This window comes from Trachymyrmex cornetzi, unplaced genomic scaffold (assembly GCF_001594075.2).
Source record: "Trachymyrmex cornetzi isolate Tcor2-1 unplaced genomic scaffold, Tcor1.1 scaffold381, whole genome shotgun sequence".
Classification (NCBI taxonomy): Eukaryota; Metazoa; Arthropoda; class Insecta; order Hymenoptera; family Formicidae; genus Trachymyrmex; species Trachymyrmex cornetzi.
The window spans coordinates 44,017-62,265 of NW_017298545.1; the positions used below are offsets into that span (position 1 = coordinate 44,017).

Genomic DNA, 18,249 nt, shown 5'->3' on the forward strand with positions numbered 1-18,249 from the left:
TCAAAACATTTCTTTCATCTATTTCTCATCAAGCATACGAACTTATTCGAATTTATTTTAAAATTAAAAAATATTCATAAACCTATATGTTTAATGAAAATATAGATATTTCATATAATTTAACTTTAGTGAAAAATTAAAATAATATTTCATATAATTTAACTTTACTAAAAAATTAAAATAATGTTGAGATTATACATATATTACGTAATCGATCGATATCTTGATACGATATGAAAAAAAGTACGCTACTTGTAGCAATCGTTATCACTAGCAAACAAGTCTTTCATAGCCTCGTATTGCATATCGTAAAGAATTATTAATTAATTATAAATGACTCGATCATTACTAATAATTTTGGAGACGAATTTACTCAAAAGCTAAGGATCATGATGCCTGAAGTCCAATCTCTGAGTTAGATGATGCGAGAGGTGACTAGTTGGTACGTTTTGAAAGATGGATGTTTGTTGCCTCATCGATAGAGTACTGGGCAATGGTTGAATAATAGGTAACGTAGGGGGTAATGGCAACGGTGTTAAATGCTGCGGAAATGGTACTCCTGATTGTGCTTGTCCCGGATAGTTGAAAAACCTGCAAGAAAACATATGTTAGTGTATACAAAATGTAATTTATATTTAACTAATTAAGAAGAAGATTGTATTTGCGAAATTATTCAGCAAAATTATTCATCTTTGTATTTGTTTTTAATATTACGGAATCATTGTGTCTAAATCACCTTTTTTATTTTTTTTCTTATGTGATTGAGTTGGGTCAGTTTTTTTCCTTAAATAAGTTTTGTTTAAATTTTAATTATAATTTGGAAAAAGTATTTTTCTGTAACTTTGACTTCTCATAGCTTTTGACGAAATTATAATTTTATTTAAAATTTAAAATCAATCGATCAAATTATATCAATTTTTGTTCTAATATTTTCTATTATTTAAAAAAATAAAACTATATTTTTTATACGTAAGATAATAAGTGGCTTAAAATTATAAAAGGAACTAATAAGGAGCATATAGCCACAACGCCAGTTATAAGTAGCAAAAATATATTCAATTTAAATCAAATAAACGTTTCGGTAAAATTCTGGTTGATAATTTATATATTGTTTAATATGAAATTTGATTGTACTGATGATGGTCAGATAGTGACCGAAACTTTTTTATTTTTAAATATATTTTCCTCCATAAGAGATTCGCAAAAAATTTATATAAGTATATTAGTAATAAAATGTCGCAAAACAAATAATATTATATAAACAATAAGAATCTTACTTTAATTAGACTGTGAGAACACAATCAATAAGAAGTAAAATTAAATGCCTATAACGGTCGAAACTGGATCTTTAATGCTTAAATAATTCAACGTGAATTATATATATGTATACTATATAATGAGCACGAGTGTGGTATAGCAGACAGCGCACTAATCTGATATACTAGAGATCCCGGGTTACGATCCCCGGCAGAACCAAAAAATTTTCATACACTCGTAACTCCTCTCGGAAGACAATGGCAAACCACCGAGTAGTATACTTACTAGAAAACCTCCCTATTAAAAATTGCTGTTCGGAATCGGCGTTTAAAGTTTAAACTGTAGGTCTCCATATACGTTGTATACGATCAGCGTGCAAAGGTATGTATATGAGAGGGAGGCACCTACACGCTGAGATAGCGTATGGCACTTGAAAAAGATACTATATATGTACATGCATATTTATTATATTTATGCATGTACATATATAGTATATATATAATTCGCATTGAATTATTTAAGCATTAAAGATCTAGTTTTGACCGTTATAGGCAAATAATATAATCTTTACAAGGAGAAAAAAGCTTTTATTGGAAAAACTATTGGAAATTTTTTATTAAATCTATACCATAAGCGATCACCGACAAAAATTGGTCGTGGTGCTGGAATTCCTAAGCTCGAGTAATATTGCTGCGCAAATAGCTCGACGTCATTAGTGTACTTTCTTTTCCACTTAGTCCGTCTATTTTGGAACCATATCTTTATCTGTAAAAGTTAAGAGAGGTTTACGCGTGATGCATGAAATATGGAAGTTTGTCAATTAATTAAAGTATTTAGGAGGCTAATTATTGAGATCAAGTATTAATTGTAAATTTATATTCAAAAAGTTATTGCTGGTGCTTCCGATCATATAAGTTTTAATGTCGTTTTTGATAATACGTATATGCCACAATCAACATAAATAAATCTAAATAAAAATGAAATAGAATGGTATTATATAACTGTCTATCAATTAATACGAGATTTATTGATACGGATGAATACATTTTAAATTTCTACTTAGATCGATTTTATATATTTCAGATCTATTTATAAAATTGCTAAAAAATGTTGTTCTTTTTATAGTTCAATTTTAATGAACAGTAGCATATTGTACACGGAGAGAATTTTCTTTTAAAATTTATCCTGGAAATATGATAGCTGTGATACAATATTTTTAAGATTTTTACCATGCACTTCAGTAAAATTAATCAAACTTATTTTATACTTTATTGTAGTTTTATTAATGAGTGAGAGAGATTTCTATCAAAATTCTTCGAAATACAATGTTGTCCCACGACTATCATATTTTCAGAGTAAACCTTGAGAAAAAATTCTCTCCGTGTAGAAAAATAATGCCATCTTTTATACAGATCAAAATTTCTCAAAAAGTGTCTACCAGCAGTACCAGCCAGTTCGCGAACATAAGGAGCCGACGACGTATTCTAATTAAAAAATCGACGCCTCTCCGGTTCGTCGCCTCGACGGCGCGCAACAGCCGTCGCTCGGTACATTTTGTTCCGCGGCGGATGCAAGCCTCGCGACGACGAAACGTACGAGATGACTGAAACGTGCGAGAAGGGGAAAATAGGGGCTCTCCCGAACTGGCTCGTTAACTCCGAGAAATATTGTGACAGTTATGTCTGCGACACGACGCGTCTCTTTCTTGCCTCTGATCTGTCGTCCGATCGTTCTTCCTTTCGACCGCGATTGCAGAGATAATTATCCGGCTCGTTCGCGATATTTCGACCGGCGCTGGCAATTATTGCCGGCAAGTAACTGTGCGATGACGGCGTGGCACAATCTCTGCAATGGCGAGTATTCTGAGGGTGCGGGTCATAAATTAATTAATTTAAAGCGCGGGCGAGTATTAAGCGCATGCTACAAAGTGCATTGCCGAGACTTACGCAACCATTGCACTTTGCCAGCTTTGCGGAGGAATCGTCATGTTAGAAAATTATAGTCTGCTCTTTCTGGACCGGTTAATATTAGAAGATAATATTACAGAAAGTGGCATGATTATGGACGATGCAGGAATAAGAGCAAGATATCACAACGAAAAAAGAAAATTGTAGAATGCGTTTAGACTAACGAATGAAAACTATTAAATTATTGTAAATATAATATTGATAACTTATGAAATAATTTTTAATATTCTGTGTGCTTTAAATTATACAAAACATTTTTGCGTAAAGCTTTCTTTTTATTTTATTTTAAGTACTATGGTCGAGTTCCGGTTACGGATAAAAAAAACCGTCTGAAAAGGTTAAATACATGACAAAAAGCTTCCTCCCATATCAGTTCACGAGAAAGAAGGGTAGAAGTGCTAATTGGTTTTAAAGGACGATCCTCCCCCATGGCGCCACGACTTGGCGCCTGCACATATGGTGCTCCATAGGCTCATAATTTAGAATTAGTTGATTTTAAAGAACTCAAAGTACAACAGACTTAAACTCCTTCAGGTGTTGAGGAAGGTCTACTCGGAAGTCAAACTCATTATCGCGATTTATTGAGTACAATATCCTGTTTTCGGGTATAACTGTTTCAATCTTCTCCGTTCTGTTCCAATTAAACTTGTTTATGATTAGTGAACTCTATAACATACTGAAAAGCTTGCAAGGAGAAAACAATCCCCAGGCTCGGTTGTTTCCACGGTGGCAAGCTTTCCAGTACGTATATTATAGAGTTCACTGTTTATTCTAGTTCTGTTCATGATGTTTCAAGAGAAATATTTCGACGCACTGTTTGCAGAATTGGATATGTATATAAATTTACACTGAAATATTTAAACACATTATGATTTTCTTTGACCGAAAATAGGATTTCTCTTACTTAATTAGACTTATTATCCAATTCCGTATTATAACTGTTTATGACATGAAGCTTAATATAGGAATATACTGGACTGGTTGGCGGCGGAATTATAGTGTTTGTAAGGATTAGGATAAGAAGACAGCTAATATTTAGCCTTGAAAATTGCAATATATATAATATTATAATGTAGTTTCTTTTAAAAAGAAAAATTAATTTAAGAAGAAAATAAAATATTTACTTGTGTTTCCGTGAGCTTTAAATTTTTGCTCAGCTGCAACCGTTTTGCCACACTCAAATATTTATTTCTTTCGAATTCCGCCTCCAAGGATTTAATTTGCGTGGCGGTGAACGCTGTGCGTGGTCTCTTCTTCCTTTCATCGTCGCTAATAGCGGCGACAGTCTTCTCCTGGATATCCCTGTCCGCGCTCGTAGTTGAATTCGCGCCACTACTGCTGGTGCACGCCTCTGTAAAAATATTCCGTCCCTTACATATCGGAGTAAGGCCCGGTTGCACCAACGTTACTTTGACTTTAAGCGAAACTTAAAACTCTCTCTGTCTCATTTTAAAGCGAAAAAGAGACAGACGGAGAGAGTTTTAAGCTTCACTTATAAAATCAAAATAACATTGATGCAATCGGGCCTAAGTAATACGAACAAAACAGCTCTGCTAAAACAGAAGCTCTTTAAGATAAAAGCTCTATACTCTCCAAATTATTCTGCAAGCAATTAATGAAAAATCAGTAAACTAACAATTTAACTATAAATATACATAGATCTGAAAATGATTTTATTAGACTATCAAAATAATTATATGGAACACTTAAGCTGGTTGCTAGAAACCTGGTAGAAATTTCATGCATTTTTTGAGCAGTTACTAAACAGTTACACCAACTTCTGTCTAGTAACTGAGAAGGAAAACTACTTAGGATCCCAATCAGGATGTAACACTTTGTTTGCAGCATACAAAAGTTGCGTAAAATCTGAATCCATTTACTGAATAGAAATACAACAAATAATGAATATTAAATAGATTAATAAGCAAGCCAACTGCTTGTGAAATGGACAGAATAAAACTCTATCAAGTTCTTGTCCATTTCCTACTGAGTATTGGCATAATTAATGAGAATACAGTAATATTAGATAGTAACTGGATAGGTGTCTAGGAAAACTGCATACATTTCTACCAGAGAATATCAAAATTTTTTGCAACATTGTTCATTATGCTTCAGTTTCCTACATGATTATTTTAATGGTTCAACAGAATTATTTTCAAATGTGTATCTAGTTAAATTTTTAGATACTTTAGCAAAATCATTTTTTCCGTGACACATGTATCGACAATATTTATGCGACGCATTATTTAAATGCTTTTTTGACAAACGAATGCCATATATCGGAAGTAAATCATCTAAAATATGACTCGATTATTAAGTGCTGCAAATTATGAAACGCAAGTTCCTCGACATGGGAAGGAGAAAGTATCAAAACGGGATGAAAATAATTGATGCGAGCATAGAAATCGCGTCATCATTCATTCACAACCTATTGTGTATCTCGCGGACACTATATCTTTATCCTTTTAATCGCTTCTAAAAGAAGGGAATAATACTCGTAAACCCATGCTGTTGAGTGCGAGCGAACTCCAATTACCCCCATGGAATCCTCTTTCTCATCAATCTCGTGACTTTTTGTACGTCGAGTTGTTTATATTTATATTTATCCCGGCTTACAAGACTTGCCGTACACGACGTCGAGCCGCGTGTCATGAAAAATGTCTTCGGGCTTGCTTTTAGGTGGTTAGAAACAAGACCGCGGTCTCTTAAGCGTCGGAGGATCATCTTCTAATTATCTGCCCATTCGTCATCCGACGAAAAAGTGTGGCATCAGCCGACTGAGCTTTCACGCTTTCGACGAACGCTGAGAATATTATGCTACTAATATTGATCGTCGTTGAAATAATCTCGAGAATTTTTCAACAGCTTTTCAAATGATTTATTTTTTCTAAACAGCAGTGTTAATATATTAATTTGAAATATTAATTTCAAAAAAATATAATTTATTAATTATATGTAAATAATATTAAGATTACAAGTTGAAAATTGAAATTATAATTATATCTATTAAGGCTAATAGTCCGTTCTTATTTAAAATTTTAAATAATATCTTGAGCTGTTAATATAGTTTTATTAGTGATTGGTTTATGACATTTTAAGACTGTACTCTTAAAATGATTTTAAATATAAAATCGACTATTAATAAACCCGGCCTAAAAAATTAGAATAAAATTGAGAATAAAAACTGACAATTATAAAATCTTTAAAATAAAAACAATACCTACTCCATAATTATTTAAATCCATTGGCATAAGTTGTTTTAATAGAAAACCATTCGACTTACGGGATGAAAAACGGGAAAGTTCAACTTATGGTTCAGGTGGTTTCTTCTCGTGCGGTAATAAATATTCCGCAAAAGCTATTCGCGGCGACATTATGCCAAGAAGCGCCGTTTACTGGCTACTAATTGTCAGATGGCGACGTAATTGTCGCGTTTCTCGCGCCTTTTTCGTGGCTTCCCCGCCTATAGTCGAATTACAGAATTGTCGGCTAAAACTGTACCGTCTCTAATTCACCTCGCGCGAAACGCACTACTGACGTGCACATTCGATGTAGTTATCCACATCCCAAAAGAAAATCATGTCAGCTGTTGTGGTAATATTTCGTTTCTGGATCACTATATCTTTTAGATACACAACATTTGCAGAATACAATATTGAAACTCCGTATAAAAACTTCAAATTTCTTTTTGTCTTAACAAACATTAACTTTTTTCATATTCCTCAAATGTTTAATTTAAAAAAAATTGTTCAATTACTTTAAACAAAGATATATTAATTTATAGTACACTGAATCCGTGAATATCAATTAAGCATAAAGATAAGTTGATCAAAATTATTTAACTTTTACATAAATGTATATTTGTTACTATGTGTATATTTATTACTATAAATTATTAAATGATTTTAATCAGCTTGTATTTATTTAAGAACATATAACTCTAAAATTAAATAACATTTTGGCAGATTATTGGTTACTTATAATATACATATTCATATAATATACAATATAGATAGATATTAAGATTAAGTTTAGTGGATTAGTCCTTTGACAATGCATATTTAATTATCACAACCTGCTCACAACCGGAAGCACACAGAAAGAAGGGGAAGAAAAGAGACTACAAAGAGCGAGTCTCGCACGGCTCATTTGTCGTCGAGTTTCTGACTCGGTTGCATTGACGAACGAGCTCTAGAAAGCAGTAGAAAAGGATTGGTGCAGAGGAAACGACCGCAAAAAGGAGTCGACAACACGGAGGGCGAAGAAGAGCGACGCTCGAGGAACAGGGACACGTTAAACGCGTCGCGGAAATAGAATACCACGCCTTCTAGTTTACCTAATTGCCGCGAGCCATGGCGAACTTGTCCCCTAATTATTCGGTGACGAATGGCACGAGAGCAGAAGTACGAGATAAAGCGCGGCCAAATCTCATTCTGACGTTGCTGGCCACTTCATACTCGGCATCAACCCCGAGTATAATTAATTTATACGCGAGTCGCGAAGATTGGCAAATCTGCCTCGAAGATGACTTTATGATTGGGATCCTTTGTTGCCAGTCAAGATCTTAATGATATCCAAACAGTTAAATTACTTATCGATTATTAACAAACTTATTAATAACATAAGCAAGAAAATATATCCAGAAATTCATTCTAACACTTCTAAATATCTAAAGACGTTAGATATTTAATACTTCAATTTCTACAATACATTCATAACGTCGATAATATTTTGAGAGATATAATATCCAAGTAAAAGATTAAAAATATAGTGAAAAAGATGTCGTATATGAATGCAAAATTGTTGCTCGATATCATAATAGGCTCATTCAAGAAATGCTTCTCTCGTATCATCCCTTGCTCTTTATGTTGTTCTTTCACGAAGATTTACGTTGACGGCTTTGTAGTTGGACGCGACGTCCCACATGTCTCAGTCTTAACGGCGCAAACGAGAATTGTCCTCTCCTTAGATCTCGAATTTATCGTGTCGGCCATTACGGTGTGTAAATCACGACGTGGTTACGTGCCCTCGGATGGAAATTAGTCGTTGAAGTCCTCGAAGGCGTGTATGAGATACCGCAGAATTAAGTCGCTCGACTCTCATTAATTATACGTAAAACATAAACTGGTTCTCCATTATGCCACGTCGGATAACTGAAATACGTTAAATGCAATGCTGTTTCTAGCGACCGTATTTTGGCAGTAATTGTTCTCGGAAATAATTTCATGTGAAGATTTGCTAAACAAATTACAGTGGTATAGTATAATGAACTATGTATAGAAATAATAAATGAACCATTATGTCTTAAAAGAAGTTTTCGTTTCTTGGACTTTCAAGTTTATAAAGTTACAATACAAAATGTAAACAATTCTAATGATTATAAGCACAATTTTGAAAATAATATTTCAGAAAAATTATGGACTAGTTTCACCAGCACCGTTCTTTTACACTTAACTGCAAAGAGAGAGTTGTTGCATGGCAGAATTAGCAGGGGAGACAGATAAATAGTGGACGAAGAGCAGAAACATTGAGTAGGCGTGGAGCCTGCAGGAAGTAATGGATCAAACTCACAGGCGACAGTCCTCTCTGCGCGATCTTACAGATTCGTTACCGCAAGAGAAGTCTCATGTAGATTTTATAACAATTAGTTTCTCTAATATCCGTAATAATGTTGCCAGCCGATGCAAAATCGGTCCCGGCGGTATACAATTCTCGAGTTCAAAGACTCGAAGTAATCTTTGAAGATTCACGTATACTTGCGCTATCATTATTTAAGAAGACTACTTTTATTTCCTATTAACCATCAAGATTTTATGGATAATAAATGTCATGAATGAAAATTCGGAAAAACTTCCTGACGATATATAGGCAATGTTAAATAATTATATAAAATTTTGCTTTTCAAAGATAATCTTGCTCATTATTTGTATTTTGCTAAACGTGAAGTAACTTCTATTTTAAAGTCAAAATTTCTAAAAAACTTCTTACTCAACTATATTATTTATATAATTATTATTTGTATAAACATTATAATCTCGGAAAAGAATATAATGTTTATAAATTTGACTATCTTTAACAGAATTGTTAAAATATAAAATTATTTTTAAATTTGCGTAACTATAATACGGTAATATATAGATATCATTAACATTTAATTGAACAATTTCGATGCATCCGACATATTAACAATGTTTAACTGTTAAAAACTGATTAAAAACCGGTGTTGCTACCGATGAATATGGTTTTATCTGATTAAACAAATACATATGTGCACTAAACACTTCTCAATGAGATTATAATACTTGCAATAATGGCGATAATTATTTGGCGATAAGCATTTGCAATAATTGTTATAAAATTGAAATATTGCCATAATTTTCATTATATCTGTTTTTGACAAAAGGACTTGATAAATTAAGTGATTTAATTATCACTTGATCAGTTAAGTGACAAAATAAACACAAGTGTTTTATACCTGTGTAACGTGCAAATTCTGGCTTTGGCATTAAATTCATATAAGCAAATTTACTCTTTGCATATATGTATCCATGTAATAAAATGCTAGGCTATTAAATATTTAACAAATTATTTAAAATGTGTACTTAAAAAATAAAATGTATATATTTCCGTTATTTATTTAGGCACTTGAATATATTCTATTATAATAAATAAGTCGAAAAAGTACTTCTAATTCAATGTTGATCCTAATCAATTTTGTGATCTTAAATAATGATTTAAACATGTAAAAAAATGCAATTAGGATATAGTTATAATTATTTTTTTTATTATTAATGCCAACTTGTATATATATCTTGGGAAAATATTCTCTTTTTACTTTAATTTAAAGCAACAGGAAAGGAAAAATATTCTTTTAAATAGAATATTTTACGTTATAGATATTTATGCGATTTTGTTAGAAAATGTAATAGAGCGTAATGATTTTAATTAAACTCACCATAATATATTTCTGGTTCAGGAGATGTCGAGCATACTATGTCGGTATCGTCGAGTTCGATTTCTTCCGCCATTGACATGGATGAATCAGGTGCAACAAGCATTCTTGTCTCCAATTCATTACCTGCAAATGTGATTATTTTATTTGATTCTTATCACGGATTGTGTCACGTCAATATTGTTTACAAAATCTGTTTGAAATTTAAAAAATTCACACTTTGCCACAAAATTATCTTCAATTGTATCAAGATCTTGATTAAAAATGTATTCAAAAAATTGATCTTTATATCACATTATATGCATGGGTGTATCGTGAAATTTTTTTCGGAAGGGTTTTCTATCAATCAAGGGATGTACAGTACACCAATCGGAATGACAACAAAAAAAAAAAGGATTTTGGTATTACACAATGAAAAGAAAGTCAATGTACCAATTTTGTTGTGATTTACAACAATTTTTAACATTAATGAATTCCATTTGGATATTTTTATAACTTTTAATGTCTCTTCGTACATCTTTTTGAAGAGGAAAAATGTTTACGTTTTGTACATTATGTAATTTTTACTTATTTTATTAAAGACATTTTTTTAAAAGAAAAACAATATAGCTACTACAAGCAAAATGTTTAATTCTTTAATATTGTTATTGTATGTTCGAACTAATATAAAAAATTGCTTATATGATCTTATAACAAAAAGAAAAAAATATTTTATGTAACAGCAAAAGCTCACACAAAGTCAAAAGTAAAGTTGTATGTTGTTTATAATTAAAAATAAAAGAGAAATTTCGATAAAGTACATCGCTTAATTGGCCAATTTAAAATGAAATATTCTCATTAGTAAAGCATGAAAAATTATTAGGCATCGACCGATGTGAGTGGATGTATGCTATGGATGTGCGCTAACGAGACCCTCTCAAAATGAAATAATTAATAAAAAATTTCGGGGGAGGGGAGATTGAACCCCCCCCCCCCCATGATTATATGTAATAAATGATTTATAATATATTTAATAGAAAATACAATTTTTAAAAATTACATTATGAAGACATTTTTTAACAATAATAGAATAATTCAAGAATTTGTTGAATAAAAGCGAAATAGAAATAAACTATTTGTTATCTTTTTCTGTAAATGATTAACACTCAATTGTAATAGAGATTAGGAAACAATTTAATTATTACTCACTTTCTTGGTAAAGCAAAGACAAATCGGTTCGTTGTGGGAATTTATTTTCTTCTTCATCTATCTTGCTCGGTCTTGCTAGTAATCTTTCGATGCTGAAAGAACATAATCTCGGATTTTCCGCAGAATCGCTCGTTTCCTTCGATGAGTCTGATTTTTTCATCTCTTCATCGGACATCTTGCGTTTTGTCAAAACAACACTCAGAATATTCTGCTAGTAACATAAAATCGTCTTTTTGATATTCTCGAGTAAATATTTCGCACCCATTGAAATGTATTCTACATCTGATAGATTAATTTTTCAAGGATTACATTTTCAAGTTCTTTTTATCACAATCTTAATATCACTTAAAAAAAGACCCGCTTTAAGCGTTGTCTACAATGAACAGTAGCAGTAGAGGACGTAGGCACGTCGAGAATAAGCTGATTTTCCGGCCCAGCCAGAAATGGTTGATCTATCAACGTCAAATCGATGCTGATTCAACGTCGTTCAACGTCAAATCGATGTTAATTCAATATTAGTCGACGTTAATTCGATATTGAGCGCTCAATCACTTGTAGCTGAAGATGTAATAGGGCGTAGATTAAGTCCGTAAGCGAAATAGATTTTAACCATTTTGCTTACGGACTTACTCTACACCCTATTATATCTCCAGCTACAGTCGAATTAACATCGATTTGACGTCGAGCGACGTTGAATCAGCATCGATTTGACATTAATCGATCAACCATTTCTGGCTGGGCCGGAAAACCAGCTTATTCCCGATGTGTCTACAGCCTCTACTGCTACTGTTCATTGTAGACGTTTTACACTACATACTTATAATTAATCGACGTCCCAAGAATTAGGCAATTGATGATAGAACTTCACTGAAATTTAATTACACAATTTCGGTGTTTCACTCATTCTCTTTATCAGTTAATATGTATATGTTACGTTTACATTTTAATTAAAATATGAAAAAAACATAAGAAAACGATTATACTAACACAATAACCAAAAGATTATACTAACAATAATCAAAAGGTAAGAACCACCAAGGAGTTACATTGGTACCCCTCAATGTGTTCGAAAGATTAGAGCCGAAACCAGCGACTGTTTTGTCGGGGTTACTCACGGTGTCCACAATATTTTTTTGGCACTCAAGTCAAATTCTTCGTTTCTTGAGGCGGTATCCTAAAGCCACGTGCTCACGACGTCATCGCGAGATCGACCAATCGCACGAACTTCTGGGCGGATCTTGGCAAACACGTGCGTTTCTGGAAGAAGCTTTTAATGATCTTGTATCGCGAGACGGTAGCGACCACTAAACGGTGGTAATGAGGCGACTATAAATTTCTGTCACTGCCACGGAACGCCGTTTAATAATTATGATAGGTAGCAGATGCGATGCGAAATTAATTTAGTTATAAAGCTTAATAATTTAACAGAAAGAGCAGAAAAAAGGGGATCATAGATTCTGACTACAAAACTATGAATAGTACATTTAAATAACAATGGCTAGATTAGACTTGAATTTAAAAAATATTTTTGTACATTATTGTTATATTAAAATAAATTTAATTACGTATTTATTTAATTAAAGCGTAGCAGAAGCAAAGCTTACAAAAATATATTGATTATCCATATATCATTCATAAATATTTATAATAACTCTATATTATTATTAAAACATCTAATAAATAATTCAATAACGTGATATTTAATACATTTGATAAATTCGTGTCATTCATGTCATTTAAAAATCACTATTTCGGTGATTATTTGACGTTAATGATAATTTTTATGAAAATCATCTCTCGTGATGCACACATTTACAAATTATCATATATAATAATGAGATCATTTTGAGTACGTTGCCTAAAATACGAAAAACTAGGCCTTCGAAGTATTATTAGACATCGTTAAGAAGCGGTGTCCCATGAATATTCATGAATTTATCATACCGCTATTTGACATACTTGTTCCTTCATTGATGAATAATTAATGAAATTATTTTAATGATGATACATAAGATGAATCAATATACAAAGATAACAAAATAAATTATATAAATTTCTTTCAAAATATATAACAGTTAATACAACCTGCTTACAATTTCATTGCACAAATCAATTTCTTAAATCATTATATTTTTTAAATAATTTTCAAGCTAAAATATAATTTAAATTCTTTAATTACGATAAGAAGTAATTTTTTTACATAAAATTATTTCTAAAAATATTTGCTTGGATCAAAGATCGAGAACTATTTTATTTGATTTAAAGCAAGAATTTTGTGAAGCGCGGACGAAGAGTTCTCTAGAAACTGTCAATGGGTGTGACTGCAAGATCATGTTACCGATGTATAGTACCACTCTGATAGGCTGTTGCCGTTTCACGTTCAGAAAATTGAAACCTTCGCGGTGGTTAGTCAGCCAAAATGTTTGTTAATTTCACGCTTAATTGGCAAGTGGCAAGTGCAACAGTTAAAATATATCTTCATTTCTCTTAAACACATTTGTCGCATGATGCGCGACTCGGAACGGCAGGTTCCTCGAACATATTTTTGGAGTCATGTTTCAACACATGAAAAATCTTCGCTGTATTCGCACTCATATGTATGTTAATTATGTATACATACATATATATATATATATATATATACACATGTATATTATACATATATAAAGTTGATATTGCGCCATGTTCAATACGTAAATATTAGAAAGCTATTAAATGTAGTCTAATATAAATTACCAACACTACCATAAATATATATACGTGCATATTTCGTTAAGTTCACGGAAAAGGATTTAATTTAATGAAAACGAGATAATGCCATGAACCTTTGTTTATTTCCTTAGGCATTAAAAGACAGACCTGCATCCTTTATATTCTGTGCTCAATTATTATTTTCAGAAAAAATAACCATCCCTAATTATATTATTACTTTCACAAAGACTTTTACATGTATGGATTCCGGTATCTAGTTATTTTGACTATGCGTGTAATTATCTTGACTCATAATTACACTCCTATTATGCTATTAAATATAATGAAAAAAATAATAAATCAATAGAGTAGTCTCACGCGAAGTGTCACGCGCAAGTGTTACACGCGCAAGACACAGACCGTGTATCTGTACACTAATAATATCAACAAAAAATATATTCGTTGAACATTAATATAATTAATCTAATCATTATTTTTCTTTAACAACACTCGGATAACATTCCATTATTTTATCCGAGATTGAAAAGATTTAAATCTAATAAAAGAAAAAAGAAAAGGAGAACAAACTCACATCATTTCATCAAACTTATAATAAAAATAACTGACATTAAAATTTAAAATATCTAAAATCAAGACATTCCCGAAACTTTTGTGATTTGCACATTAGTTTTTACGAACCTTTTCGCATTTGGTCCATGTATCACTTGTGGCTCAATACTTCCACGATCTTTTCTCTCATGAAATGTACATTATCATTTATTATAATGCACTGATGTTACATTTTAGCATTATAATAAACGTTATATTACGATAAGAATCCACAGATAATGTTCACATTATTGCTAATTGTGAAATATTAATTAATAAATATTCATTCTTGCAATGCTACTGACGAACTTGTGTTACCATGATAGAACTCGCTCGTTAAAACTTAATGCTTGTGCATTATTAATAAAGAATATGTTGCAGATAAGTTTTGGCGTTATACAACAAAGAGTGAGAAGTGTTGAATATTAATTACAACATAACGATTTATATAACGAGAATAGTAACTGATTGAATAGCGATTGCTTGCAACGCTATTCCTTGCTGTGACTGGAGCGAGATTTGTGTTCCTTTACATTTGCTGCGTAGAGTTACCATTCCAAGTATTATTCTCATCATTATCATCCCCACCTGAATGTAGTCTGTGTATATTCCCTTGCGCTCTGATTGTTGTCCCTCCTTGATTACCCAAGTATCTTCTAAACAAACTGTATCATGAATAGAACGTTTATTTAATACATGAAATATATATGTATATATATATATATATATATATATATATATAAACATTAAATTAATTACATGTTTTATATACAATTTTGTTAAATATATTCAAATACAATGCAAATGCTTGTAGCTTTATAATCACGCTTGTGTATGCAAGACAGTTTAACATGTGTTTATTGGAAAAAACCTACCCCGAAGATTGAATTACATTTCGCTGATTTGGTGAAATAGCTCTGTCGGGGTTGTTTGTCGTTTCTACGGAATCATTATTGGAATCGCCACTTTGATTCGCACCTCCGTTAGTGCCGGAAAAGTAACCTACTATATAATTGTAAATACGAATAACGGGTGTGAAAAAGGACCATATGAAGCGTGAGAAGAATCCAACATCTTGTGTTGAAGTTACCACTGCCGTGACATTAGACTGAAAAAATATAAGAAAATATAAAGTGAATATAATTAAAAGTATAATACTTTACAAAAGAAAATCTTATTCTATTTACATTTTTCAAAGGAAGAATTAAAATAACGGCGGTCGGAACCAATTCTAATTCCAACAGAGTTTTGTCATTTTCCTCATTAGTCAATTCTCTTCTAGGAAATGATGTCGACATGGCGAACTGTCGGAAGGGTAGATTGATGTTTTCGGTAACGTAGGTGCGTAAGGTGCGCAAAGTATCGGATGGTTCAAATTGTCCTGTATGAGAATTGCCGGATGGTAATCTAAATTGAATTCTGGTAACTGTGGCGTTACTAGGTGTTGGATTATATTTGGGTTGTTCTTGATTCTGTGGTTGTTGTACTTGTTGCTGTTGAAGAAAATAAAAAAAACTGTTAAAAAAAACTGTTAAAAAAAACTTTTAGTTAATTCTAATTAAATATAAAAATCATTAACGATTAAAATGATTAAAATGATATTAACCTGTAGAGCAAGTTCCTTTTGTTTTCGTTCTATTTTATCTTGAGCGATTTGTTGCCTGACTTTTTCACGAGCTGCAGCCTCTGCAGCCTTCTCTCGCATCCTTTCTTCATGAGCTTGCTTTATTTCTAACTCTTGCTGCATTTGCCGCATTTTTTGCACATCGCGTCCCATCTTGCGTCGTTCAATTTCACGTTCTCGGTCCTTTTTCTGCTCCTCGTCTAGTCGTTGTTTTCGTTGGAGCTCAATTAACTGTCGTGCTCTTTCAATCTTTTCCTAGAAATGTGAGACAGATATAATTTGTCATTAAAACATTACATAAATATCCTTGATAAATAAATTCACATACCTCAGCTGTCAATTCTTTATTTTGATTATCTTGTTTAGTTTCGACATTTATTTTTGCTGACGCTTCATTATTGTCTTGATTCCCTGTGTTTAACGAAGTTGCAGATTTTGCTGCGTCTTCCGTGACATAGTTTTCGTTATTTGAACTATCTACTGATGTAACAGACTCTGTTGTACCAGAAGTTAAATCTGCATTTGGATTGGAATTATTATCATTTATGTTAGATGTAGTCTCAATGACATTGTTATTACTGCTGCTACTGGCAGCTGTAGCTTTTTGTTCTGCGTCAATCAAGTTTAATGAAGATTGCTTATTACTCTTTCCTGCCTTCATAAGTACATTATCAATTTTGGATGCTAATTCAGATGCAGTTGCACTACCAGCAATAATTTCCAGTGGTGTACCATTTTCTCCGATGAAAAATAAGGATGGTACTGGTACTAATTGATCTGATTGTTAAATTTAAAGAAAATTTTAAAATATGATAAACATAAATAATACTAAAAACAGAAAGATAAATGTTATTATAATATGATAAACTTAATATTAAAACAGAAATATGTAAATGTTATATAAAAGGATACAAATTTGCGCAAAGAATCTATAAGCTTCGGATCCACTCTCTAATCTTATAGCTATAAAATGCTCTCCTTCCAGGCGGGAGGAGACTTCTGTAGCATCGATTGCTTGAGCAAGTTGCACTGATGTGTCATCTTTGCCTAAAAGAACATTATACTAATATCTATATAACTGTCTCAATTTATGTAAATATGGCTGATTTGTTGTTGAAGTATCCATTTTGTGTACTTCACATATTTCATGCATTCGTACGTTATATATATTTATGTATATTAGATTAAAAAGGTAATTTCGAATTGGATGAAACTAGAGTCAAATCTAACCTAGAATTTGGATTACATACCTTCTACGAATACAACGAAAACTGCCTTCCTCGATTTTGACGTCGCAACCGCTTCGTTAATACTTCCCGCAAACCACTTCATTATATGAGAATATTTCGTATATTTCGTTTCCTTATAATCTCTAACAATATTGATGACGTAACGAAGAAACTGCGGAGTGAAACACTAGAAATTTTGCGATGGTTTGACGTTTCAAACGGAGTAAGGTTCAGATAGGTGTACGATGAGTCGTCACTCTCTCCTGTTACCTGATGACGACAATGATTTACCCCCACCTATGCCTATCACTAAATCAAATGTGTATTTTTTATCGTAACTTAGTGGAATATTTATTTACCAATTAGCATATTTTAATAACTCATTTGATAAATATATGTCAATACAAAAAACAAAGTGCTTTATTTATTCTGGATACTTGGACATATAATTATAATATCATTGGTGGCAAATCTGGACTGTTTTTTTAGGGTTAATAAAATCTTATTTGTTATAAATTAAATCTAACATGAAGAACGTCCACAGAACTGGATCTTATAGCTTTTGAACGTCTTAAGAATAAAATATGCTATGTGGAGATGTATAATCTTTGTTAAACATAATCAGAGCTGAATTAATAAGACTCATGCTGCCTCTATGCAATTAAATCATTGTCGCCCTTATTCAGGCCTGTCCAATTTTAGCTCAACACTTTATTTATCAACACTTTGTTT

General features: G+C 32.0%; 2 protein-coding genes across 3 annotated transcripts; both read right to left on the bottom strand.

Moving 5' to 3' along the window:
• Positions 1-237: 237 nt before the first annotated feature.
• Positions 238-12,248, bottom strand: LOC108763753 (homeobox protein ceh-19). 2 transcript variants are annotated; one of them, XM_018511615.1, is made up of 6 exons: positions 12,182-12,248; positions 11,365-11,572; positions 10,180-10,302; positions 4,349-4,575; positions 1,886-2,022; positions 238-591 (listed from the first exon to the last, which is right to left on the bottom strand). In XM_018511615.1, exons 2-6 carry the CDS (start codon positions 11,537-11,539, stop codon positions 381-383), a joined length of 873 nt encoding a protein of 290 aa, XP_018367117.1. In that variant the 5' UTR covers positions 11,540-11,572; positions 12,182-12,248; the 3' UTR covers positions 238-380. The 2 variants fall into 2 exon arrangements, with proteins under 2 accessions (XP_018367117.1, XP_018367116.1); XM_018511614.1 differs by lacking the exon at positions 12,182-12,248 and having other exon boundaries at positions 11,365-11,616.
• Positions 12,249-14,676: 2,428 nt separating this feature from the next.
• Positions 14,677-17,782, bottom strand: LOC108763758 (UBX domain-containing protein 4). The gene is made up of 7 exons (XM_018511617.1): positions 17,539-17,782; positions 17,201-17,335; positions 16,617-17,065; positions 16,271-16,543; positions 15,852-16,157; positions 15,540-15,772; positions 14,677-15,329 (listed from the first exon to the last, which is right to left on the bottom strand). Exons 1-7 carry the CDS (start codon positions 17,618-17,620, stop codon positions 15,194-15,196), a joined length of 1,614 nt encoding a protein of 537 aa, XP_018367119.1. The 5' UTR covers positions 17,621-17,782; the 3' UTR covers positions 14,677-15,193.
• Between the last annotated feature and the right edge of the window lie 467 nt (positions 17,783-18,249).

Coding starts and splice junctions, on each gene's coding strand:
- LOC108763753 (XM_018511615.1), bottom strand. CDS start 11,539: ATGTCCGATGAAGAGATGAAAAAATCAGACTCATCGAAGGAAACGAGC. Junction 4,576..10,179: donor TGAACCAGAAATATATTATG/GTGAGTTTAATT, acceptor ATATTTTTACAG/AGGCGTGCACCAGCAGTAGT. Junction 2,023..4,348: donor TAAAGCTCACGGAAACACAA/GTAAATATTTTA, acceptor TAACTTTTACAG/ATAAAGATATGGTTCCAAAA.
- LOC108763758 (XM_018511617.1), bottom strand. CDS start 17,620: ATGAAGTGGTTTGCGGGAAGTATTAACGAAGCGGTTGCGACGTCAAAA. Junction 17,336..17,538: donor TTTCGTTGTATTCGTAGAAG/GTATGTAATCCA, acceptor ATGTTCTTTTAG/GCAAAGATGACACATCAGTG. Junction 16,158..16,270: donor AAAAGGAACTTGCTCTACAG/GTTAATATCATT, acceptor TTTCTTCAACAG/CAACAAGTACAACAACCACA.